The sequence below is a fragment of the Condylura cristata genome, unplaced genomic scaffold, assembly GCF_000260355.1.
Source record: "Condylura cristata isolate star-nosed mole 26May11 unplaced genomic scaffold, ConCri1.0 scaffold00013, whole genome shotgun sequence".
NCBI lineage: Eukaryota > Metazoa > Chordata > Mammalia > Eulipotyphla > Talpidae > Condylura > Condylura cristata.
The window spans coordinates 16,129,996-16,157,633 of NW_004567114.1; the positions used below are offsets into that span (position 1 = coordinate 16,129,996).

Below are 27,638 nucleotides of genomic sequence, written 5' to 3' on the forward strand. Positions count from 1 at the left end.
AGATTGACTGACCTACCATGCTGAGGGGAGCAGCGGGCCGGTCAGGAGAGGTCTGCCTCTCCATGTGGATCTCCTCCGGGGCAGGGGGGGATCAAATTCATGCGGAAGTGGCTTAAGCTTCTTTGTGCTGTGCTTTGACCCGGTGCAACACTAGGGAGGGCCTACAATATTTACTTATAAAAAGGAATGAAGCCTTCCTCAGTTTCCCTTTTCTTCTTCTAAAGTAGAATAAATGATTTCTCCTGAGCACATATGTACATCATGTGAGATTACATGTATATCATGCAAGATGATATGCCTGATCTGTTTCAAATAACCTGTAATGCTCTAGTAAATCAATGATACTGAGAGTAAGTCATATTTGGCTTCTCCGGCTCACTTTACTTCATGGAATTAGACAATGTAATATTTCTTTAACTGAACTATGCAATTTATCTAACAAAGTCCTCCTATCTGCCACATTGATTTTGATAAATGTCTTTCGTTGATAACCGCTTATACCTAATTCATTTCATAGTAAATCTACAAACAGGTTGTCCCACCTCAATCAAAAACAGCCTCAGTTCCAAACTGGTTTTAAAACAGAATCGTTTTATATCATTTATATTCAAATTTTCTTCTCCCAAAGTCCCTACTTTAGTTAAACATCAGAGTTGCAGAGTTAAAATTATCAGTCTAAAAGAGTGTAAGAAAAATTAGGAAACACAAATGTACTTTAAAATATGTGTGCTGGGGCCCTCCCTGGTGGCGCAGCGGATTAAGGCACAACTCTGAGAATCTAAAGCCGCTTCTGTATGAGTTCGATCCCCGCCTGCCCTGGAGGTGACCACATGGCGTGGCAGACCTCTCCTGACCCGCCCGCTGCTCCCCTCAGCAGTGTACTTCGTTAATCTGCCTGTTCTGTTCCCCACTCTGTCTCTGGTGAAGCCTCTCACCGCCCCTGAGTCTCTGGCCTGTACCCCAGTTCTGTATGCACAAATAAATAAATAAATATTAAAAAAAAAAGTTAAAAAAAAAAATGTGTGCTGGGGTCAGAATTTCCCTTGTGTGTCACTGAGGCCTAGCTGTTAATTCTGTGCTCCCATGTGTTTGAAGTTAACACTTGGAAGAAATGTGTATTTATAACGTTCTTTGTCGTGAACATCACAGCTAATGAAACAGGAGTTAATATTTTATTTCTTCACAAAGAGATGAATGTATTTAATTAATCGAACATTACTTTGTGTACTTTTCTTAAGCTTAGTATCATGTTTCATTAAAAAGTACAAGGAAACTACTTGTATGAAGCAGATATGTTCTCATAGGATTTGTGGAGAAATTATTTTTAATCATTGAGAAAGACTGGGGGGAACCTATTATTTGAAAACAGTATCCTTTGTGAGTCTCTATTGCAACTGGCAAAGGGAAAATGATAACAGTGCTTGTGGTCAAAATTAGTGATAGAGAAGGTAAAGGTTATATTTGTAAAGGAAGATTATTTGTGACATGACAGTATTTTATGTAGTTGAACAAAATATTAATATATGTTTTGCTTGAATTAAAACAGATTCACAGATTTTAAGTACATGTATAACTTTCAACCAATCATGTCTTTTTTTTTTTTTTGAAGATTTATTTGTGCATACAGAACTGGGGTACAGGCCAGAGGTTCAGGGTGGCGAGAGGATTCACAAGAGAGAGACAGAAAGGGTAGGAGAACAGGTAGATAGACGAAGTACACTGCTGAGGGTAGCAGTGAGCCCCTCAGGAGAGGTCTGCCATGTCATGTGGATCACCTCCAGGGCAGACAGGGCTCTAACTCATACTGAAGTGGCTTTCGATTCTTAGTGCTGTGCTTTAACCTGCTGTGCCACTAGGGAGGTCCCCAATCACATCTTTTTAAAAAGACTTAAAAATAGTATGGTTCCAATGAGTGATGGCCTAATTTAGGTGCAAGTTGTTCTATTTTTGGGCCTACCAGATTTCTTTTGATTGATTTGAATTCTTTTATTCAAAGAGACTTGCCTTAGTTCTCCTGACTGCAAAATTGATTAGTTGTCCTCTCAGTATTGATTCATAAAACATCTAAATTATATGAGAATGAATGAATTCATCAAGACATGCAAGAATATGTCAAGCTAGTTTCCCAGTTGAGGTGAGTGGGGCACTGCTTAATTGGGATCTGAGAATTTTAGGTGAATTCTATTAAAACTGTTCTTTTTGTGTGTGTGTATTTGGTAAAGGTAAAATTTTGTAATGTCAGTTAAAGTTTATTGTGGAAAACAGAATCCCTCTAGGTATTTTATACAGTAGTTGTTTATAATATTGACAGACATGGCTCTGTCTCGGCTTCTGAGAAAGTGTAGCACAAAGTGGGAATTTGACTACAAAGCACAATAAATTATCTCTCTATGACCATGTTGACCAGCAGCAATAAACAAAACAAATGTATTGTCCCTACCTCACATTCACTTTCTAAAGTTTTCCATATTGTATCTAATATGCACCAGAAATCTAACTCAGAGGAGTTGTGAGCATTTGGTTTTGTAATCCTTATGGAATTGGAAAGTAGATTAGAAGAAGATGGGCGTAGGGGCTGACTGCTTTTGAGTCCCACACAACAGTGCCAATAATCAAGTTTTCTTTCAGCTAATAAATAGCTCAATAACTTTTGAGTCTAGCCTTGTGTCCATAGTTTGCATTCAGTGAATGTATGTTAGCCATGATAACCCATTTACAAATACTTAACAGCGCGTTAGTAACATTCTATTCCAGCTGTAGTTTCTTTGCAGGGATTTTTAAAAAAAGTGTTTCTTCCTCATTTTTGTTAAGTAGAACTATGTTATCTATAAATGCAGTTGACTTGTCACATGAAAACTAAAGTTCTAAGAAGCCTGAAATGTATAAATAGATCACTTCCTGTTGCTGGAAAATGTGGAAAAAGAAAGTTCGAGGAGTCCTGACTGCTGTCATCAATGCCACTGAGCAGGAACTGATGGGATGCCTGGCTGCTGCCTCACCCTGCCAGCCAGTTAAGCCAAATAGACTGCTATGAAGTTCTAGGTTGCAGAGAAATGCCTTGGCCGAGGATGTTAAAAAAAAAAAAATCAGATATTTGCTCTGATGTGGAGTGCAGGTAAAAACCTGAAGGAGCAGAGTGAAAATTCTAACAAGCAGCTGAAACTTAGGAGGTGTTATTAGATCCTAAAGCACCAGACATGTATGACAAATAAGGCAAAGAATGATTAAGTGATCAAGGTGGAGTGAAAATCATTTTGATAGTCCATTTGGATTTAACTTTACATTTCATAACCCAAATGTTGTTTTCAGGGAACATCTTAGTGGAGGTGAACTGTTTCATTCAACTTCTTTGAAGGCCCATTTCATGACTTTTTTGGGGGAGAGGGGAGTAGCTGTATCCCCAAAGAAGCAGGAGCTGAGATACAGGATTTTTGTCCTCTGCCTTTCATGGAGTTCTTTCTTTCAGAGGAGGATTTTCTCCTTTTGATATAGGGTTGACTTTCTTTGATTCACTACATCATGGGCTCTACTTCATTCTCTTCCATGTCATTTGATGTCAGTGGGATAAGCAAGTTCAAAGTTTTATCTTTTTTACTAAATAGCTAGTGGTAGAAATATCATCACAAAGGGAATTGTCCAGAATGGTAAAAAAAAAATTAGAAATTGGAAAAGATGGCATGTTGAAATCCTTAATGATTAATGGTAAGGGGCAGCTACACTTGGGAAACAAGTTAGTCAATGAATACATTTACATTTAACAGAAATGTTAACCAGGAAAAATTTTGAAGAATAACTGTACTTGACTTTTAATATAACTGTACCTAGTCAATGATATTTTTTATTAACAGTTCATCATAGCCTCTATTTGTCATAGCCTTGAGTTTATTGTTTGGGTGATGTAATAGACTTTTTTTTTCCTACGTCTTAAAAATTATAAATCTCTGTATTCAGTTTTATTTGTTATTAAATGTAAATACATGGCGGTTATGACTCTTGTACATTAACACCAGTATGGACCTGTTTGTCCACTATGTTTGAAATGTAAACCAAGTAATATGTGCAGTTAGCATTGTCAGAAGGAATCTCCTTCGAAAATGTACATCTTTTTCAGTGCTTTGTAGTGATAGATAATAATACATTAATGGTAACACACTTCTTGTTTAATAAATTTGAAGTTGTTGTAGCACCTTACTAAGTTTTGACACTTGTTGAAATATGCAATTGAAAATAAACTTTTGATTTTGGGGGCTACATTTTTGCTTTTCCATATGTGTACTTGTTCTGCTTACCCTCTACCTCTCACCCATACCAATACGCCATCAACTTTCTTCCTTCATCTTTTCCTCCAACCATACCAGTACCCAATCAGCGTCCTTCCTTCATCCTCTGCTCCCTCCCCATCCTGACTCATTCCGTCTGGTAACCATTTTATATTCTTCTACTGAGTTTAAAATATATTCCGCATGTGTGTGTGTGTATTTGGTTATTTATATGTCACAGATGAATAAAAACTCTGTTATATTTCTCTTTTTGACTTCCTTAACATAATCACCTTGAGGTACATTTCATTTCTCCCCAATTACCTGTATTTCATCTTTTTCACAGTCACGTAGTATTCCATCGAGTACATATGCCACAAATTTTCCACTCATCTGTTGAAGGGCGTGGCTTGGCAATCATGGACAGTGTTGCTTTGTATATGTTAGATATATATTTTTGTATTAAAGTTTCATATTCTTTAAATAACTAATAGAGATATTGCCAGATTATATGGAATTTCCATTTTTTATCTTCTTAGGAAATCTCCATACTGTATTCTGTAGGTGCTGCACCAACTTAAGTGCATTCCCACCAACCGTGGGTGAAAGTTTCTTTATTACCTCAACTTCACCAACAGTTGTTGATTCCAATCTTTTTTTATATGGGCTATTCTCAGGCTTTTCTCAGGGGTGAGGTGACATCTCATTGTGTCCCTTTACAATAAGTGATGTTGAACATTTTTTTATGTTTGTGGGTTATGTGAATGTCTTTAGAAACATGTCTATTTAGATCCTCTTGTCTTTTAAAATTTTTTGATTTTAGTTTTTTAAAAAAAAATCTTGGATTTTCTAATTATTTTGTAAATTTTGGAGATTAGTTTCTTATCAGGCATGTGATGTGTAAATATTTTTTTGCATTCTGTAGGCTGCCTTTTTGTTTTTCTGATGGTTTCTTTTGAGGAACAAAAGCCATTTAGTTTGCTGTAGTCCCACTTGGTTATGTTTGCTTTTATTTACCTTGCCATTTGAGATGTGTGCCCAGATTCATCTTTGTGGTAGATGTCCTGTAGTGTATCTCCTCTTTTTTCTTTCAAATACGTCACTGTCTTCATTTATTATTTCTACTAGTTTTTTTTTTATTTCTAGTATTTAAAAAATTTTTTTTGAACTATGTTTTGATTTCTCTTACTGTACTAGAGTTCAGTTCCTCACCACCTGGGTATTTGCTTCTCATTTAGGCTATAAGGTGTTATTTCTCTGATTGAACCAGTGTTTTCATCTTGTCCCTGCTTAAGGAAGTCATATTTGGGCTGGGGTTTTTCTAAACTTCGTTCACAGGTTTACTTTATTGCTTGATTTTTTATTAGCTTTAATGTCTGTTTTTGTCCTTCTAAGGAACTGAACTTTATATGCTATGCCTTTGTTTTCCCTATCATGTTTGTTTCAGGGTGTCATTGTGATACATTGAAATAGTTGCTACTTTTCACTGTATCTTATTTTTGCAACATATTGTAAACATCATTTGAGTGTGGTGTGTATGTATAACTTTTCATGAGAAATATAGTAATTTTGAATTGTTTCCAACCAAGGATTATTAATCAAATACACTTAGGTTTAAGATGACATTTTCTTTAAGGGAAGATAAAAATTCTTTTAACTCTTTATAGTAATTAAATTTAAGAAATTTTTCTTTGTCTGTAAAATGAATACAAATATCCACATAATTTTATTGCAGATATTTATTTTACCATATTAAGAAGTGTGTATGTGAGTATTTATAACTGTTGTATCATACATTTGACACATCTGAAACTGTCAGGCTAGCTAGTATAAACATTACAATAAAATTTTACAGTTAGTAGATATGTTTTTTTTGTCCCAGGGTTTAGACAGGCCTTTCTCAAAGCTGTTTGAGAAAATTGTACAAATTGAACAAGTCAATTTTCTCTTTCGTAATTTTCCAATAGTCCATAGAATCTTCACAAATGAAACTTTCCATTTGGATTGCTCCTACGTTGGTGTCATTCATTTTTGTTTTTTAGTTGATGTAACCTTGTGTATAACATTATATAAGGTTTTCATCTTTGAGGATCCATGTGTGTGTATACTACATTGAATACGTAGTGGAGTGACTGTTTTTGAACTCTATAGAAGGAAATTAGTTTGAATTGTTTTCAGAGGCTGTATTCATGAATGTTTGAGAGAGGTGTCCTGACCTCCAGATTTTTGTATTAACTGTTTCTTTATTACTCATTCACATCTCAGTTTCCCTTTCCCTACCAGCCCCATGGATAAGGAAAGTTTGTTCATGAAAGAAGTTTATAATGGGTAACAGCAGGCAGCAGTGCGAGGCTCACTGTTGCCTTTAATGCTGTAGGGAGTTTGAGTGCTAGGGTTGGCTGGCACGGGCATTCATTTTCTCTCTTTGTTCCTGACATTTTTCCATATCCCTTCTTTTCTTTCTCTGTTTTTCTCCATCGTTTTCAGTAGCAACTGTTGTTTTACCTTTTCTTTAGTCATCACCTAATGTTAATTCAGAGCTGGTATGGACAACGAATCATTGTTAGAGAACATTGTACAATCAGATGATGACTCTGAGAAATGAAATTTAAAGTATACATTAGGCAGTGTAAATTGGGACAGAGACAATTTGAAACAGAGGAGAAAGAATTGCTTTTATATATCATATTTATTAAAAGTATCAATTATGTGTATCCACATCTAGGCTGTGTGGTTCTCTGAGCATTAGAATGTGGAGCCTTGCTATATTATTCATTTTTCTTATCTTGCAGCCTGGTTATTGCTGAATGCAGTAAATTCTTATTGGATTGAATGGAAACACACATGTGTTTTCTTCACAAAGATTGACAAGTGGGTTTTCTTTTCATTTTTGTCTCTTAGACCCCACAATTGAATGGGTTCTTATCTGTGATAAGCTAGTTCTGTTGAATTTGAAAGCTGAAATTGAATTCACATAGCAGAAGAATTGGTTCTAAAAGTCCATTCCTGCTTTAAAAGGATGATCTTTAATTATTTTTAATGTTTCCATGTTCCTTTAATATCCCAGTGATAACATGCTGTTCTTTATATTAATTTTTCCCAAATGTGTCAATGGTAATGTTGTTCCCTTGCAGAAAATCCTTTGAAAATTTAAGACTATATTTCAATGTTTCTTCATACTGAATTATGACCTTACTTTCTAATTTTTTTTCTTAGTTTTACATGCTGTCATTGGTCATGAATGGCTATTTCCTTTCTATCTTTTCTCTTCTTAAAACTTTAGTCTGCCTGTTATTTTTGTCTTTCTTTATGGTATTATGCTGGTCAGAGTGGCTTTCTAGAATTCATTTACTTAAGTCCTGTTTCTACTAGCCAACATTGATATTGCTTCTCTCCTGTTGATCATATTTGCTCCAATCACTCTTTCTCTTCATATACATTCCTCTTGCCTCACCAGGATCTTGAGCATTGGGATAGTTTATGATTGGTTTAAATTTAAGCCAGCTTTACCTCTTAGCTTCAAAACAGTTTCAGAAAAATCTATGCATTGGGAACTATAAAGTTCTTATTCAGGGTTTCCTTCTGTCCCATAGGAACATGTCCATTTATTTAATTAGTAAAAAGTTGTTTGTCTGGCATCCAAGTAAATGAAGTGCAATTGATATTAGCTTGAATCTTACGGACTTGTAACTAGTTATTTCCCTGCTAAGTGCCTGCATTTTCATGGACTGATCATTTTATCTTCCTGTGCCTCAATTTCCTCATTTCTAAAGTGTTGGGATTTCATTACTTCTTTAATTCTAATGTTGTTTCTAGGTAATAGTAAAAACTTATCTTTGTTGAGTTCCTAAAATGGGCCAGTTACTCTTTGGGTACTTCATTTAAGTGTTTTCATGTAGTTCATTATTCTCCTTAGAGGTAGGAGTTATTGAGCTCATTTTATAAATTTAGTTGCTTTGATTCACATATGGCAAGCAATTCTCCTCAGTTCACAGAGTGGGCACAGTTTAGATTTGAGCTCAACTTTGTGACTGTGCTCTTTGAATGTTTCCCTAGGGCTGCTACTTTTCAATCATTAAAGACTGGTCTTTTCTCATTATCCATATAAGAATCTACATGAAGTACATAACATTGCAGATAAAAAAAGTGTTTATTTAAAACATATATTTTTCAAAGGACCTGATTTATTTGGGAGCAGCTTTTCATTTTAAAATGTTCACCAAGGTGCCCAGTTTTTTGTGTGTGTTTATTGACACATAAGAGTAATGGAGAAATTGTTTGCTAATTCCTTTAGTTATTACAGTGAGTAAAAAATTATTGTTACCACATGCACAGTACATTTTGTACTTTAATACCTTATAGAAAATGTTTTAAACTGAAGCTTAATGATTCTCCTTCATGATTTGAGAAATAAGGTGGTGGATGGATTTTTGTGTGCTAGACAGAACTGATTTTTTTATTCTGTAATTTTACTGCATTATTCTCCTACCCAAGTTGATAAATATTCTTTTGTAATGAACAGATGTGAAATTGTGATCTTTGATATGTGATCAGAGTTAAAAATTACAATGGAACATTTCCACCCTATCTTAAAACAAATGTAATGTCTTTTTTACTTTCTTGTTTTCACTTTATTTTCTTATACATGAGTAATCTGCCTATAGTTTTCTTATAATTTGTATAATGCCTACTTAGTAACTAGAGAAGGAGCCAATGACAGCCAAAATGAATCAATGTAAAAGGAAACTTGAATGATAATTCATGATGATGATAGCTCTTTTGGCCTAGATTGTTTCTATGAACAATGTGGCTCATGTTGAATGTTTGTGTTCCTTGTGGGAGTCTGGAATTTTGGTACATACAAGGCAGATAACATCTAAGTGACTAGCCCCTAACTAAAACCATTGGCTTTGCATCTCTACTGAGTTTGCGTGGTAGATGACACTTGAAATGTATTGTCAGAATCACTGCTGGAGAAATGGAAGATGTCCTGTGTAGCTCCACTAGGGGAGGACTCTGGTTCACTTGCACCTGGCTCTCACTGGACTTCACTTTATGTCCTTTCTCCTTGCTGATTTACCTTATATTTTTCCACTCTAATTAAGCTTAGCGTGGATATTACTATATGCTCTGTTCCTGAATACTTTTAGTTATCAGTGAACCACCAGCATAGAAAAACTATCCACACACATTTTTTCCACCTGAAAAAGAGAAAAAGAAGTGAATTATATATGCACAACTTTCGAATTAGTTGCTTTTCTAAATCTTTTAATCTTGTACTATAAACATCTTATCTCCAAATATATCAGTCTGGACATATTGATTATTTTAAGCAGCAGATGCTTGTGATACAGGTTCAAGAAGGTCTCGCTGACCTCCTGTTTCGACCTAAAAGTAGGTGAGAATATTTCCCATGAGAAGGGTGCCCTCCCTGTGTTAGGAAGAGAATATTGTTATCCCTGGAGATTGGAAGTTGATGTCAAAATGGATCTGTACAAACAAACCTAAAATAACTGGTACTTTCCATTAGTTTAACCTATATACTTTGTAGTCACTTTCCCATGGTTTTTTTTTTTTTTTTTAAGATATATTTATTTGTGCATATAGAACTGGGGTAGAGGCCAGAGGCTCAGGGGCGGGGTGAGAGGCTTCACCAGAGACAGAGTGGGGAGCAGAACAGGCAGATGGACTAAGTACACTGCTGAGGGGAGCAGTGGGCGGGTCAGGAGAGGTCTGCCACGCCATGTGGTCACCTCCAGGGCAGGCGGGAATCGAACTCATGCGGAAGTGGCTTTAGCTTCTCAGTGCTATGCTTTAACCCGCTGCACCACTAGGGAGGGACTCAATTTCCTACTCTTAAAACCTACTTTATCCCCTTTTCCTTGTCTTTTTATTTCTCCAAAGACTCTTTTCTGAAAAGGTATATAAGCTCTTGGCCCTAAACACTTCCTTGGGTCTTCATTTTTCTACAGTTTCTTTTGTACACATAAAAATATTGAATAGAAGTTGTATGGCTTTCTCTTGTTAATCTGTTTTATGTTAGTTTAATTCTAAGTCCTAGCCATAGACTCTAAAAGGATAGAGGAAAACTCTTTCTTCATCTGGGAGAGTTCTTTGTTTTAAAAAGGAGGTTTCTATGTTTTTGACTTGTTCTTTTCTTTGACAGTGCTTTTATAGTGCGAAACAAATAATGGACCTAATTAAATGAAGAAATATAATCACCCTGCTTTCGTGGCTTTGATAATTTCGTACAATTTAGCTATAAAAATGATCAGGTAGGAAATGCGGCTAGAAATGCATGGTAATAAGAGAATTGGATATCATCATAGGAAATAATAAGAAAATTGCTCTTCATTTAACATTTCATATAGTACATGAGGAAGACACTAACATTTACTCTACATGCTAGCACATGACTGAAGGGCATCCAGGGACCCTAAACTGTTAAGGGATCTGGGCTTTAAAAGTGGTGTGGTGATCTGCTGCACCAAGGCGAAGGAAGCAGACTCTTAGTATGAAAGACTTTTAATAGAATTGGTGGGCATAGAGAAGAAAAAGTATTCCTAACAATAGTTCCCCTACCCATACCTGTGAGAAAATGTCCTGCTAGACATTGTTTGCCCAAAATGGGATCTCTGAGGACTAAAAACATGCCACAGGTCTAAGGTACCTTCTAGCAAGGAACAATAATGTAGTTCGACAGACTGGGATAGAAAGAGATGTAAAAATGCAATTCATGGTGATGGCACCCATGTGTCTCATCTAAGTATCTCTTCTAAGATACTTCTAAGTCTCTGTATGACTTTTCTTCATGTACCTTCTCCAAGTGTCCTTCCTAGCAGTACAAGGAGGCAAGTTTGGCCCAGAAGCAAGAGGACAGGCCCAGCTGCCTTCCATGTTAGAGAGCCTTCTCACTCTGTTCCTATTTCTCTTTAGCTCCCCTTCTCTGGAAGTCTGGTTCATTGCATATTGAAACTAGTTGTCAAGGGAGGCTGCATGTAAGTGGGGCAGGGATATGGTGCCCATTTAAAATTATTCCTCTTTTTCTGGAGGGATACCTGTAGCATATATTCCTATCCTGTACGCAGCTCCCATGGATAAATGGTATGTCTGTTTATATACGTGTTCTCTTTGTGTGTGTGTGTTTCTCTATTTTGAGATTTTGTGTATCGAGTGGTGGAAATTGTTCTGAGTGTTCTGTATTATAGTCCTGTGATAGGGAGAAATGTTTATTTCAATTAGATTATTCTGAATGATTATCTGAAAGATTACAGAAAATGTCAAAATGATGACTGCACAGAATCTGCTGAGGAATGATTCCGGGAAGGACTTGATTCTATGATTTTACCTGAAATATTGTGTAGACTGATGGCAACAAAGCAGAAGCAGTAGTTTACAGACTTGGCAGTGTGCTACCTATTCAAATTCACATTCATGCTTGAGTTTATTTTAGATTGAGACTATCCATCTGTAACTTTGTTAGTGTTTCACTTATCTCTTCCTTTTCTGCAGAGGTTATATAAGTTTTATTTTTTTCTCTATTTAAGTACATAGTTTCATCCTGTGTCTCTCCTCCTAAGCAGAAAGAGACTTTATCACTATTGTATTAGGTGTTGTGCTCGATCCATTCATTTTTTAAGAATGGGGTGACCAAATATAGAACCTGATAGGGTAATTAGATATCTAAGTGTCTGGGATTTAGGAGATCTTCTGGATTCTCAAATCAGGAATAGTTTATATCTCAGTCTACCTACGTCTTTTATACCAGAGATAATTTGTAGAGTATATGTGCTTATTACTAGAACCCTGTACACTTTCTTTATTTGAAAACTAAGTAGAGAAGAGCCCAGGAAAGGATTATGTGTGATTATGAAGTAACAGGGAGAACTAGTGGAGAGTGGTATTATGAAGGCCAGAGAAAGAGACAGGAGGAGAGTAGGTAATTGACATTGTTACATGTTACAAGAAAACTAGGTAAGGAAACAGTTGTTAGAGTCACTGGGATCTTGTTTACAGCTATTTTAATTACACGAAATGGATGAAATCAATTGAGTAAAGTGAGAAGTGATTTAGCAATAATATTATGGGACAGCACCACAAAAACTGACAGTAACTTACAGAATAGGAGAAGATATTAGTTCATTATATGACTGAAATGGGATTAATACCCAAGTACATATTGAATTTGTGCAACTCAATCACAAAAGTAAATAAATAAATGAGCAGAATTGTGAATAAACAGTTCTCTAAAGATGATGTTCAGGTCACCTGCAGGGACATGAAGAAAATGATCAACTTCACTTACTATTTCAGAAATATAAAGCAAAACTATAGTGAAATATCACCTCATACCTGTGTGAATCACCTATATTAATAAATCTAGATAGCAAGTTTTGGCAGAAGTGTGGAGAAAAGGAATGTATGTGTGTCTTTGGTGGGAATGTAAATTGATGAAGACTCCCTGGAAAGAAGGATGGAGATTCATCAAGAATTATTAAATAAATACTTACTATATAGCCCAGCAACTCTACTTCTAGGTATTACTTAACTGAAGAACATGAAAATACCAATTAAAAAAGATAGATATGTGGCCCTCCCTGGTGGCGCAGCAGTTAAAGCACAGCACTGAGAATCTAAAGCCACTTCGGCATGAGTTCGATACCCGCCTGCCCCAGAGTTGACCACAGGGCGCGGCAGACCTCTCCTGGCCCGCCCGCTGCTCCCCTCAGCAGTGTACTTTGTCCATCTGCCTGTTCTGCTCCCCACTCTGTCTCTGGTGAAGCCTCTCGCCGCCCCTGAGCCTCTGGCCTGTACCCCAGTTCTGTATGCACAAATAAATAAATCTTTAAAAAAAAAAAAAAAGATATACTCCTATGTTCATTGCAGCACTCTTAATTGCCTAGACATGTAAATAACCAATTGCCTATCAATAGATGACTCAGTAAATGGGATGTGATAAATGTATATAAATGTTACTCAGCTATTAAAAAAGATGAATTCTTGCTCTTGTGACAACATGGATCAAACTTAACTTGATTATGCTAAGCAAAATAAGTTAGTAAAACACTTAGTGGGTGGAATATTCATGCAGAATAAAAATGTACTAACAAGAATGACTCTTAGATTCTGACAACAGAATCATGATTGCCAGAGTTTGTAGGATAGTTGGGCCAAAATGGCAGGTTAGAGGGAATTTGTGCTTTCCTTCTTAATAATCAGAATAATCTACACCTAAGTATGGACCAAACAACACAGAAGCAGATCTGAAACCTGAATGAAAACTTACATAGCAAAGGGTTAAAGGAATAGCACCTTGAAGGATAGGAAGAGCTATGTTCTTGCTATGGAAAAAAAAGAAAAAATCAAAACTTCATCATTGAAGCAACAAAATGGAATCAAGAAAATTGCATTCTTCCTACAGCAAAATGCTAAATCAGCAAAATGCTAAATCAATACAATCCCTATTAAGATGCCAGTGACACTCTGCAGAAATAGTACAGAAGAATGTATGGACCCAGAAAGCAACTCAAATAGTCAAAATAGTCTTGAGAAAAAAAGAACAAAATTTAAAGTATTATGCCTCCATTCTTCAAACTATGTTACAAAGCCACAGTAATCAAATAGTGTGACATTGGAATAAAACAGCCACAGAGACCAATCGAGCCCAGAAAGAAATCCACGTGTACATATTGACTACAATTTATGACGAAGCTAACAAGAACATACAATGGAGGAAGGAAAGTCTTTTCAATAAATGGTGTTGAGAATACCTTACAGCCACATGAAAATAATGAATCTAAACTGTTTTATGCAACATACTAATATTCAACTCAAAATGGATTAAAGTCTTAGATTTAATACCCAACATTCATTAGAAGGAAAAAATTGGCAATACTCTTCTTTACATCTGCCTTTATGATATCTTTATGGATTAATTCCCAACAGCATGAGAAATAAAAAAAGTATAAACAAATAGGCCTGTAGCTAACTAAAAAGCTCCTGCATAGAAGACACTATCAAAATGAAAAGGCAGCTTACTGAAGGTGTGAAGATATTTTCAAACTACATGTCAGACAAGGGATTAATATCCAGAATATATAAATATCTCATATAACTCAACAACTTTAAAAACATCCTGTTTAAAAAACGGGCAGAGGATCTAAACAGGCATTTCTCCAAAGAAGATATAAATATATCTGGTCAAGAGGCCAACAAGAAAAGTTGTTCTACATTGCTTATCACTTGGAAGATGCATGTCAAAATTTCAGTGACATTTCACCTCACAAGTTAAATAAGTATTATCAAAAAGTTAAGAAATAAGTGTTGGTGTTGAAACAAAAGTGGAGGAAAAAAACAACCTTGTGTATTGTTGGAATGTAAATTGGTACAGCTACTATGAATAATGGTATGAATATATCTCCAAAATAATTAAAATTTACAACAACCATATGATCTAGCAATTCCACTTTGGAGTATTTACCAGAAGAATATGAAGACACTAATTCAAAAAGACAGTTGCAATCCTGCCCTTATTGCAGCACTATTCACAATAACCACAATATGGAAACAACCCAGGTGACTTACGATGATGGATCAATGGGTGAAGAAGATGAAGTATATACAGTGGAACACTACTGAGCCATAAAAATAAGATGAACTCTTGCCCTTTTGACAACATGGATAAATGTTTAGGGGATTATACTAATTGAGATTAGAAGGGGAAGGACAAATACATGTGACTTTGTCTTTGTGAAATATAAAGGGGAAAAAGCAAGGGAACAAAGGTAAAACAGAAATAGATACCAGAGGGAATATAGGGGAAGGGATTGGATAGAGGAGACCAATTGATTGTTGGTGGGTGATGACTGGACATTTGTGTACGTGGTGGTAGTAGAATATAAAGAAACTATCTTAAATGTTTACATGGCTCTACGCTAATGTTGCTTTACTAAAATGAGAAATAAAGTGAAGACTAGCAAAACAAAACCCAAATAGTATTTACTGAAGGAGAAGGGGGAAAAAATGCGAGGAAATGAAAGAAGAGGTCAACTTGATAGTGGTGAATGACAGCAGAACTTTGGTGATGGGTGTGCTGCGGTATAATGTACTTATTGAGGTTTAAGTTTGTACTACTGAAACTTACATTGTTTTGTAAACTTAAGTAAAATTAAAGAAAAACTTAACATGAAACCAAAAAGATTATGGTGTTTCAAGTTTGTTCTTTCCAGAAGTTTGGTTAACTGGAGAGTAGAGGACATGGTAATTAGAAGATGATGTTGAATTAAGAGAGGTTGTTTTATTTAGTATTATCTTTATTTTAGTCAAACATTATTGTGATTTTTAAGAAATGGTGGGATTAGAGAGGAGTGAGCTTGTAGGTAAAGAGATATTTAAGGTATAGAAGAGGGGACATCAAACAGTGGATGTAGATGTGGAAATCTATAGCAAATGTAGGCTAATTTGTCTCAGGAAGAAGTATTCATTTTCCTCTGAGCCTGCAGAGCAGGAGAGACTAACCATTGATAAATTTCAAAATGGTGAAAGATGGAAATTTGACGGGTGTCCTAAGAGCATGAATTTTAGTTTTGAAATCAACTGTATTGAATAGTGAGAGTGATATAAAGGTGGTTGGGTCAGAGGACATGTTGGAATGATGGTAGGTGGAGGCAACCACAAGGGTTTCTGGTCACTGAGGAGCTTGCTCTTGGTGTGCAGTTTCAGCAACAATAATCCTGTTTGACTTTCCTTAGAGGACATAGTACCTGAGGTGGGAGATAGGAAATTGTTTAGTTTTCCCAAAGTTGGGAAACTTTTGCTTTCCAGAGTTGGTGGTTTTCATGTTCAATTTCGTTGGATGACCACTTTTAAAAAGGAATTTGATATGTGAGCAAGAGATTGGCTCAAATGAAAATGAAGGAAATTAGATTAAAGATGGACTTAAAGCCAACAAAAAATATCAAGTAATCAATTTGACAATGAAGAGCAGATGTATCAGGAGAAAGAGAGAACTGGGCAGATTGGTAGATAAAGCAGGTATGGCAAGGGGGAAGGGGTAACGTAGGAGGGTGGGAGCTGAGAAGGTGGGTGAAATGGGCAAGGGAACCCACCTCTTGATTCAAAAGTGGAAGTTCTAAAAACACACTGAGATAGGATAATGGGAGCCAGTGACTGAAGAGGCATGGAGTTAGGGTCATCTGAGAATCTGGAAGCTTTGCAAAGAGTTTAAAACATGGTGTCGGCCCTCCTTGGTGGCGCAGCGAGTTAAAGCACAAGCAATGAGAAGCTAAAGCCACTTCCGCATGAGTTCGATTCCCGCCTGCCCCGGAGGTGACAGCATGGCGAGGCAGACCTCTCTTGACCCACAAACTGCTCCCTTCAGCAGTGTACTTCGTCTATCTGCCTGTTCTGCTCCCCACTCTGTCTCTGGTGAAGCCTCTTGCTGCTCCTGAGCCTCTGGCCTCTACCCCAGTTCTGTATGCCCAAATAAATCTTTAAAAAAAAAAAAGAAAGAAAGCTATTTAAGAAAAAACAAAACAAAACAAAACAAAAACATGGTGTCTGGAGTCAGATTATCTGGGTCTGAATTCAGTCCCTTACTTGGTATGAGGTCTTAGGCAACTTACCAGGCACTGATAACCTATGTGTAAAATAGACATAATTAATAACAGTGCCTTACTTTAGTTTTGTGGTGCAATTGAATGAGGTAATTCATCTAAATCATTTGCATAATCTCTTGAACAATGCAAGTGCTCAATAAATTTCCATAGTAGCTGTCATTTTTTAATTGATATCATTATTACTATTTTTTAAATTATTGTTGCTAACTCCTTTTCACTTAGATCTCACTTCATATATCCTAAGAGAGACCTTCCTTGGCACTAGAATAGAGACCCTTCTGGGTACTTATGCATCACTTCATAGCACCCATCATTATGCAGCATAAAGATATCTCCTAGTGTGAATGTCTTTCCAGTGTTAGCTTCTGCAGTATTGAAGTCAGGTCTTGTTAATCTTGAGGTAAATTAAGTGCTGAATACATAAGAGATGTAACCATTTTCCTGGTGTGTTTGTTGTGGAAAAAAAACTGTCTTTCTCTCTGGATACAGAAATCATTTGCTAATAAAGTTGATTTCTAGCACAATGGTAAAACTTTTAGATACAGACAAAAGGGTAAGCCACAATCACTAGTTTTCTGATTTCATTTTAAAATTTTCCACACAAACAAGTGCATAGTTCTCAATTTACTGTATTTTTGGTGGGTGGATAAAGGAATGACTCATCTCTTCCAGACTGCATTGAATTTAGCAAACCCAGCAAATGCAAACCTGTTGCTCAGAAAAATAGAACTTGTTTTTGAGGCATTATTACTCCTTTTTTTGTGTGCCATAATGTCAACCATGATTTTAATCATGAGAGAAATATTTAGTTTTATTTGAGCCACAGTTCAGGACTAGTGGAATCTGGAACTGAATATTCTGCCTCTAGAGCCAGAGGAAGTTGGTAAATATTTCCAGTTTCCATTTGTAGGAGTCTTTGGATGTAGAAGATAGTTATTGTTTGTTCACCTCTCAGCATCATCTTAGCCTCCTGAATCCAGTCTTATTTGGACACATGTTCTCTTTGTTACCCCAGGAACTTGGGGTCAAAGACTCAGTGGATATCTTCATGGGAAATTTTTCAAGCACTTCTGAATTTGCCACTCCCTGCAAGGCTATACATGTTTACCTAATGTTAATAATGATATAGCTGTCCTTAATTTGTGTAAAATGTCCTGTTATTTTTGAACTGAGATATTTTCCCATTCTACTCAAATTAAAAAATATGTATGAATCATTATGACTTCATATGATTTTATGATACATTGTTGCCTGACTGTTTTAGGGAGATAATTTTTAAGATTTCTTATCTTTTTGATTCACCTAGATATATTTACATAGATATTTTAAAAATCAAGACATAGGTTATTCATGTAAGCTTGAGATAGGTGCCTCAACTTGGAACATGTTTGATGGAACTGGAATGCCTATAAACATTAAGAGCCTTTTCAGTGAACTTTTAAATAATATAATCTATGCTGATGTTTCCAGTTTTTTTCTTTTGGTTGCAGATGTTTTATAAGAAAATTCTATGTGCTGTCAGAAAGTACAGTGTTATATATGATTACTACTAATACTGATAATGATACATTTGAAAATATTGATGTCTCTTCCGTTAGACAAGGCACTAAGTTGTTGCTAAACTAATGCATGTGATTTTTTCATCAATAATACCTTCTATTTTAGTGATTATTTAATTGCAGTATACCTACTTTCTCTTTTTGGACATGGTGTAAAAAAGAAAACATTTCTATAAAAATGAATATAATTATTAAATATTTAGTAAGTGACATCTATTTTCTAGATTGATTGCTAATGAAATTTAATACAGTTTATTACCATTTCAGTGACAGTAGATTCTTACTTGATATTTTATTCCTTTTTGATAGGAATATGTTCCTAATATTTCACATACTTTATTTCTAGTATTTAACAGGTGAATTGGAAAGCAGGGAAAAGCAGCAACTAACAATGTTGGATCAACTTAAGGAGATCCAGAATCACTTTCAGACATGTGAGGCTAAGCAAAAGCGTGCGGACCTCCAGATCTCAGAACTGACTCTCCATGCTGAGGATGCAACCAAGCAGGCGGAGCAGTACCTCCTGGAGTTCCAGCAGTCGGAGTCCCTGAGACAGGAGGCAGAGAAGAGGAGAGAAGAGCTGAAACTGAAGGCTCAAGAGTCCATTAGGCAGTGGAAGCTTAAGTATAAGAAGTTAGAGCGAGAATTGGACAAACAATCTGAAACACTTGATCAACTGACAGACAAGAATAACCAGGTAAAAATGTCAAATCTTTAAGGAATGATTTTTGATCTGACCAGCCATTCAGTCATCTGTTCTTTGTATACTCACTTCAATGCTATGTTATGCATATAATCTATCAAGATATTCTTGACAGAAGAGTCTATGTCTTGGCCATTTCAAGGTAGAATGTAATTTACCTTTTCATTATTTTAAAGCTTTTTAAAAGATGTTTATTTGTTTATGCATACAAGAACTGGGATACAGGCAAAAGGCAAGGGCGGTGAGAGGATTCATCAGAGACAGAGTGAGGAGCAGAACAGGTAGACTGACGAAGTACACTGCTAAGGGGAGCATCTGGGGAGAGAGAGGTAAAGTCTGCTGTGACCTGTGGGTCACCTTCCCTGAATGGAGGTGGAGCATCTGGGGAGAGAGAGGTAAAGTCTGCTGTGACCTGTGGGTCACCTTCCCTGAATGGAGCTGGAACTCCTGGTGAAGGAGCTGTGGGTAGCTTCGTAGTGTTGCACTTTAACCTGTTGCACCACAGGGAGTTGCGGGGGGCTCTTTTATTTTAGCAGCTTAAAATCTATGGCTTTTGAGAGTTGGCCTTTAAAATAGAGACACCCCTTATCCCAAATTCAGCTTTTCACTAAATTGACATTATTCAATTGAAATTATTCTTTAATATTCAAATGGAAGAAAATTACTAAACCTTCCCCAGCATTTTATGGCTTTTGCCACAATGCATGTATTTTAAAATCTTAATTTTTTTTTACTTGGATATTTCATTTTAAGTATTGGTTAGAAAGAAGCATTTAAAACCGAATTAGTACTGCTAAGACTATTTTCTGGCAGCAACTATAATGAGCTAAACCCAGTGAGTGACATTGATAGTCTCACTGACTAAGTACTGTGTTATTCAATCCCAAGTCTTTTTAAGACTCTGCTTTTGTGACTTATTGATACTACCAGAACACATTTCACTGATCTGTGTATGCATTTCACATCGTCTTTCTCTTGTATAATCAGTTTCTTTTAAGTGGATTTTATACGCTTATGTTGATTTTCAACTATATCTTTGGGTTGAGCTAAGTGCAGATATTTATAAGATAATCAACAGGAAAGTCATGATTGATTTTTATCCGTGTTTAGTTTTGGTTTATCATTTTTGCTTTGTCATTTGTTACTTGTTAAGAATTTTGGACATTTCAGAAGGCTAATCATTTGGATTAGTTGATTTTTCTTTCAAAGGAAAGCAAAATGTCGTGTAATTATATTTATAAAATCAGTTGTTGGCACTAAAGATGCTTATTTCAAATAAGTTGTCATGGAAAAGATCTTTCACCTTTTGCATATCTTGGCCATTTAGAAATGATGGCAGGTATCACCTTGCAGTCACTGTGGAGTGCTCTTGAAATAGAACCCAATTGACATGGACTAGGGAACTGGTTGGCCTGAGGTGAAACAGTTCTAGAGCTTTCAGACTTGATTCAGAACTGTTTTGATCACAGGAAATTCTTCTACCTTGATTCTTTGATTGTCAGCTTATTCTGGCAACTGGTTAAAAGAGACTGACTATAAGTGAGGTAGCTAGAGAGAGGAGTGATAGAACAGATTGATTGATTGAATCACTCAGAGATTTTATTTAGCGAGAGGAAATTTAGAAAAGGCCATGTCATCAGACAGTATCCTAATCCACAGTGCTGAGAGTTTTCTAGACTGAGCTTTTCAGAATATTAAAAATTGTTAAACAATCATTTCCCAGCCTATTCCTGATATAATTATTTTTATCACTTAGCATTGCTAATGATAAGCAAAGAAGTAGTTTTAAAGTGATTGCCACAGTTAGGGTAGTATCACAATTATCACAGCAGGCATTGTAATTTCCACTTTAAAAGCCTTAAAAATTAATGCAGCATGTCGCAGTTAGAGCAATGGTTAATCAAGGAAGAAAGGGTAACAGATATTTCACTGCAAATTCAAGTGTCCACTAAGTCTGTGATGTGGAAATATGTTACAAATAATTTTAGGGAAAAAAGTTTATATTTTTTATTTCTTATTGGATAATACTTTTAAGGTGTTTTTAATTCTTAATAAAATTGTTTCTAAAGGAATTAGCAATTTAGACACTCCTTTTTGTTTTTAAGGATTATTTCCAAAAAGTGACTCCAGGGTATATTTGAAAGTTTATATTAAAAATGGTACTCATTTAAATATAATACATTATGATTTAAAGAATAAATTGCTTAATAAGTAACCTTGTTGAAGCACTTTATATGCTCAAATGATGTAATCTTTGTATATGCAAATAGTTCTGTGTCTACTTTCATTTTTTTTTCTAGCATAATTTATTTACTGCTTTAATATTTGCCACTTAGCATATACTTAAGGGCTAAATGCTTTTATTTCCTTAACAATTATTCTACTTTTCCCTCTTGCTTTTTTACACTTTTGGAATCTTTGCAAGATTTTTGGATATAACTACTACAGAACTACTTTATTACTGTAGGATATGGAATATCAAGCAAATCACTTTGTAAAAAGTAGCAAAGATCAGATTTTCAGGAAAGGGCATGGATATTTACATCAGTAAATCAAGATGTGCTTATAGATATGTAGATGAACACATTGGAGGATGCAAAGCTATAGGTGCCAGTAATCTATCACAAAATATTTTTGGTCTTTTTCTCTTAAAGTATCATTGACTTTTGTATCTGCTTTGAAAACAGTAAAGGAAAAAGTTGAAATTTGGATTCTGATCATAGCGTATACTTTTTTCAGTGTTTCACATTATATTCATTTTTAGCTTGGTTATTAGGAAAGCTTCCTCATTTTTAAATTTTATTATTTTTGCTGTATTTGCAGAATAATTGATTTGTCTGTATATTAAACTTTCTTCAAGGTACTTAAATTTCTATCTTTTCCTTCCTTGTAATATCTTAATGTTTAGGGGGAAAATTGCCATACGTAATATGCTTATCTTTTAAAGTTTGATTTTTTTAAGGTTAGAAAGTATGAAGAATCAGTGCTAACTGTGCATCCTTTCTTAATGCACATGCAGCCCTATCAAATGCAATTTAAGGAAGACTAGGGTATCTTTGTATTTGTGCAATCCTTCAGTCTGCATACTCCCTCAAGTACAGAAAGATAACTTTGTTCTTTTAAAAATTTCTTTGTCTACCTTTTAATTAATTCAGAAAAGCATATCTATTTTGTGATCAGGCCTTTGAGGAGTTAGCTGTTGTTCTATAAACATCATTGTTTTCGAAAAATCTCTTTCTTCTGGCTTCATACAGCCATTTTCATTCCTTCTTTCTGTAATTTTTCCTTACTGCTCCTCTCATCATCCCTTACTGCTACTTATTTTTCCATTATGCCTCCACATAAATCGGGCATTTTAGCACCTCAATTCCTACAACCTATTTCATTACATGTAATTCTTGCCATTATCCTTGGTGACTTCAGAGTTCAAGTCAGCAGCACATTGAACCCTGTATATTTATACTTCATTAATATCCTGTTTTACAGTGACCTTTAAATCACTCAGCAACTAGTTTCTCAGGCTAAAGTTTATTATCTTCTATAATTGTTCTATGTTAAAATATTTATTTACAAAATCTCAGCCTCTTATATATCTTTTATTCCCTTTTCCTTCTTTAACTATTCTTACCTGATTATTTTTGTAACCTTCTACATTCCTCTGGTTGACCAGTTACTTTCTGAAACCAGTTTTTTTTTTTTCCCCTGTTATACTGGACTCATGAAATGCTACTCATCAGCATCCTCAAAATTTTCCTTAGTTCATACATTTTACTGCTCTTCATCAGGAATCAACCCAATTCTTCACTTTTTCCATTCCTGCCCTGCGTAGTACCAACAAAACCTACAAGGAAAAATTATTCGTGTATTCCAAACCCACTCTAATCCATCCCCAATGAATTCCAATCCAAAAATTAGAGTAAGTCATGTACTAGTCATATAATCCTTTCCTGATTATTGATAAATAAGCTGTGAAATGTGGAGCTTCTGGTAAACATTTGCTTACTTCTTTAAATGATCCACAAGAAGAGAGATTTTTCTCTCTCTCTGGTTATTGTTCTGTCTTGTAATAATGCTTGGAATGACTGAAGTTGTCTTGCTATGGACCTGAAAATGAAACTTCTCTTAGAGGAGGTTATTGCAGAGTGAGAACTGCAGAGAGGTGGACCTAGAGCTTTGACAAACTACGCATAGAGTAGTTTTACCTGGAACCATAATTAATTATCTTGTTGTTTAAACTAACTTGAATTAAGAGTTTTTCTCTTACTCTCAGCAGAAGAAATTCAAGTTGATGTGAAGATTTAATTCTAGGGCTAGGGAGCTATAAGTTAAAGAACCTAAAATGAAGGATTGCTAAGTGGAGAAAGAAGATGGGGGAAGGGAGTATCATCTTTTTCCTAAGGAGAAAGTTAGCAAAATTATTCTTTAGAAATGGTTAAACTGTCAGAAGTCATATTTTGGGGTCCCTATGCTGTTTCTCAGTATGGTATAAAATGGCCAGTGGGAAAACTTCAGGTGTATATACTTTTTGTAGTCTTCAAAGAAAGGCAAATTTAGATTGAAGCTGGTTGGTTTGAAAGTAGAGAGTAGTAGTTTTTGGGTTGGGAAGATTGAAATCTATAACCAGTAATCCAAATTGACTGAGACTGAGAATTTGGAGTCTCTTAGGATTGGAAAAGCCAAGTTATTTGTCCATGTTGAAGTTAGTCCAAGCAAGAGAAGAAGTTTGAAATTTAGGAGAAACTAGAGTAAAAAACAAGCCTGATGTCTCAGACTTCTTTCAAGTATTTATACTTATGTATCCTCACCAATGGGAACCATAGTCCATTGTTTGGTTTCCCTAAAGATAAAGGCTATTCAACATAGTTCCACTGAGAACATCCAGGATATTGAGGTGGTGGATATCAAGTCTGACATTTTCAGACTCATAGACAATGTCTAGACAAAATGTTGGGCTATGGCTACCAGCCAAGCAATTAGCCAAAAACAAATACACAGACCTTACTTCGTTTTTAGCATCTGATATGCCAGAGAAATTCCAAATTTGATGATGTAGTCAGTGATTGTCCATCTTAAGGCTATCACCTTTGGTATAATTTGATCTGATGCTTGGCACACTCAGAAGGCCAAAACCTGGAGAATTATAGAGTAGCAGAGCAGAGTATGAGATTTGAAGGACTCTTGCACTGCCCTCTCTTCCTTCTTCCTGTTTTGTGAGAGAAAAAAAATTCTTGCTATTTAAACCAATTTCAGGAATATGTTATATTATTTTGCAAAGAAATTTTTACCTGATAGAGCTTCATAATAAAAATATGACATTTTAATTTTAGGGCTGCTTGAAAAACCTCTTAACTCATGACTAAAGGATTATGTTACCTATTGCCATTGAGAATTACCTCCTCTCATTCTCACTCTGTGCTCCTCACACATTTCGCTTTATAGAAGAGATTTGAATATTTTCCCAAAGATGTCTCACCCTAATTCCGGGATCTGTGAAGAGGATGATTTATTACTCTTTGATTATGTTTTGTTATTTCACACAGTTGACCATAAGATAAGGAGATTATCTGGATGCATCTAGTGAATGAAAAGAGACCTTAAAAGCAGGAAGTTTTCTGACTTTTGGGAAATCAGATTCAAAATAGAAGGATTCTGTCTGCTATTGTTGGCTTTAGAAACAGAAGAGTCCATGGGCCAAAGAATGTGTGTGGCCTGCAGAAGCTCACAGCTGGCTCAATTTGCTGATTGAAAACTAGCGGAGAAGCAGGGAGAAAATTCCTAATCATGTAGAACTAAATTTTACTAGTGACATGAATGAACTTAGAGGTGGATTCTCACCCAACATTTTCAGATAAGAGCCCAGCCAGCTGACACATTTTAGCTTTAGGAGACCTGTGCAAAATATCTTGCCTGGACTTAAGATCTAAGGAAACAGTGAAGTTATATATGGACAGTGTTTTAAACCACTAGGTTGGTTGGAATTTGTTATGTTGTAATTGAAAAAAATATCATATCTACCCTTAGACTTATCTATATTTCTTTCATTTTTCCCTGCCTTTCCAAAGTGAACTTATGTTCTGGAGACTTCTTCTATAAAGATGTGGCTTTATTGCCCTTGTTAGAGTTTAGATCACTATCTTGCTGAGATACCTCCCTGAAATCTTGCTTTTTCCTTAAAATTAAACCCCACTCCTATATTTGGTTTCTCATTTCCCAATAATCTTCATCATAATACTATCAGTAACATTATTATTGTTTCTGAAGCCTTAAATACTTTTCCTTAAAGTCATAAAACTACTCATGATTGGACTGATAATCTTTTTTAGTTCACTGCTGATTAGAGCTCAACTGCTTAATCACCTACTTTTATTGTTTTGCTGAGAAGTTAGTTTTTTGTTTTTCCATGTTAAGATAGACAGGGATTTGAGGAAACCTTTTTATTTTGAGTGATTGACTCAAAGTATTTTATCATGAATTCTTTCACATGGCATAAAATGTAGGGTGTAAAATGTCTTGTAACTTTTTGCATTTTAATGCAATTCTGAAATGTGAATCTTAATATTTTTTTTCCCCCCGAGTCAAGCCATGGTGGGCATCATTGCATAGTCACCTAGAATGAATCTCCTTGGTGCCAGTTCTGGACCAGAAAACAATCTTGGCTTCCTTTGAGTCTTAATGTTTTCAATTATATTGATGAGTGGCGAGGGTTAGTTATATTGGTTTCTGTCCCTCCTTGTAAACACTAACCTCCTAAAAGAGACTGGCAGAGGGTGGCAGATGTCTGGTCCCTTGATTTTTTTTTCTCTTGAGTCTGTCCCTTACTTCTATTAATCTTAAATAAATATCCTCTCTACCTTTGTGAGATTTCTAGGCTTCCAGTTAGATACTGTTGTATTTCTTGTCACCACTCACACTATTTTATTAGTGATGATTGATTGAACCATAACCTTTCTTAGATTGTATCAGCACACTTTTCTATATTTCATACCTGTTTTGAGTTTTCTCCATTCTAAAAGTATGTCATTGAAATGCAAATAACTGTTACTTTATATAACACTACATCATTTCAACCTCTGGTGAATTAGAGCAGGAGTCCTTCTCTCCTCTTTCTTTTGCTCACCTTATTTTACATTTGAAAAATAATAATTTATGACCAGAGTTTGATATGTTTTGGTAATAAAAATCTGAAACATATATTGCAGTTATCCCCCCTCAGAAAATTATAGTTTTCTTCCTTTTTCTAGATTAAAAAGTATTTTTCATTAAAAATGGAATTAATAGTATTATTAGATGACTTTTTCTTTGCACTGTAGATTAAACTTTGTTTTCTGGTTAGTGTCTGTGGTAAATTTTACAGTAACTATTTTTGTTTTGTTTTATGTTATTAACCTGGTAGATACTAAAAGAAAAGGATGAAATGAAAAGCCAGCTTTATGCAGCATTGCAACAGATAGATAACCTGCGAAAGGAATTGAATGATATCCTGACCAAGCGTGCCCTTCAAGAGGAGGAACTTCTCTCTAAAGAGAAGAAACTAAGTGAGGTTAAGGCTCATCAAGCTGATCTTGAAGTAGAAGTCAAGGATTCTGTGGACACCATCCACAGGTTAGAAATGGAGTTGAAAAAGCAGAGTAAGATGCAAAATCAGATGAAGGATGAGAAGACTCACCTGGAAGAGGAAATTGCAGAGTTAAAGAAGAGCCAGGCCAAAGACAAAGCTCAGCTACTTGAGATGCAAGAGTCTGTCAAGGACTTGAGTGCCATTCGAGCAGATCTTGCTAGTAAATTGGCAGAGGAACAGAGAGCTAGAAAAGAGGTGCTTAAGAACCTTTCTGACCTCAAGGCACAGGCAATTTCCAAAGATGAAGAAACAGCTACAATCATCGCACAGTTAAAGCTAGAACGAGATGTTCACCAGAGGGAGCTGGAAGATCTCACATCATCATTGCAGAATGTGAAAATTAAGCATGAACAGAATATCCAGGAGCTGATGAAGCACTTCAAAAAAGAAAAGAGTGAGGCTGAGGATCATATTAAGACACTGAAGGTACCTGCACTGAATTATCCTGATGATACTGAAGGAATTTTTCTGGTGGCTCATGAAGTTAATAAAGCATAAACTTTAGAGCTCATTCTGTATTCCCAAGCACTGAAGGGAAGATAAAACTAACAATAAAGAGGCTTATTCATGTCTGTTTGGCCAGGTTGAAATGAGTTATAGCAGCCACCTGGGAATGCCTGTTTTAGAGCACTGAAGCCCTTTAAAAAGAACACTTAGCTATTTTGGGAGTTCAGGAAAGGCAGAGGTGGCAGTAAGTTGTGGACTTGACATGTGCCCTCATCCAACATTTATGACCTCCTAAAATATAAAAGGCAAAGACTTATCAAGGCCATTGAAACTATAACTACAGTCCTTATTAATATGGTAACTAAAATGTGTCAGCTTATAAGCCCAATAAACCCAATAAACACAAAACTATTGAATTTACCCCTTCTTTTCCAA

At 35.6% G+C, this 27,638-nt stretch overlaps 1 protein-coding gene across 1 annotated transcript in view; it reads left to right on the plus strand.

The window, feature by feature from the left end:
- The window catches only part of CEP128 (centrosomal protein 128kDa), a 173,644-nt gene that overhangs the window by 82,869 nt on the left and 63,137 nt on the right, over positions 1–27,638 (plus strand). Inside the window, exons 13-14 of the mRNA XM_012724388.1 lie at positions 18,782–19,132; positions 26,532–27,182. Coding sequence (XP_012579842.1) covers positions 18,782–19,132; positions 26,532–27,182 — 1,002 coding nt within the window. The remainder of the gene's footprint in view (positions 1–18,781; positions 19,133–26,531; positions 27,183–27,638) is intronic.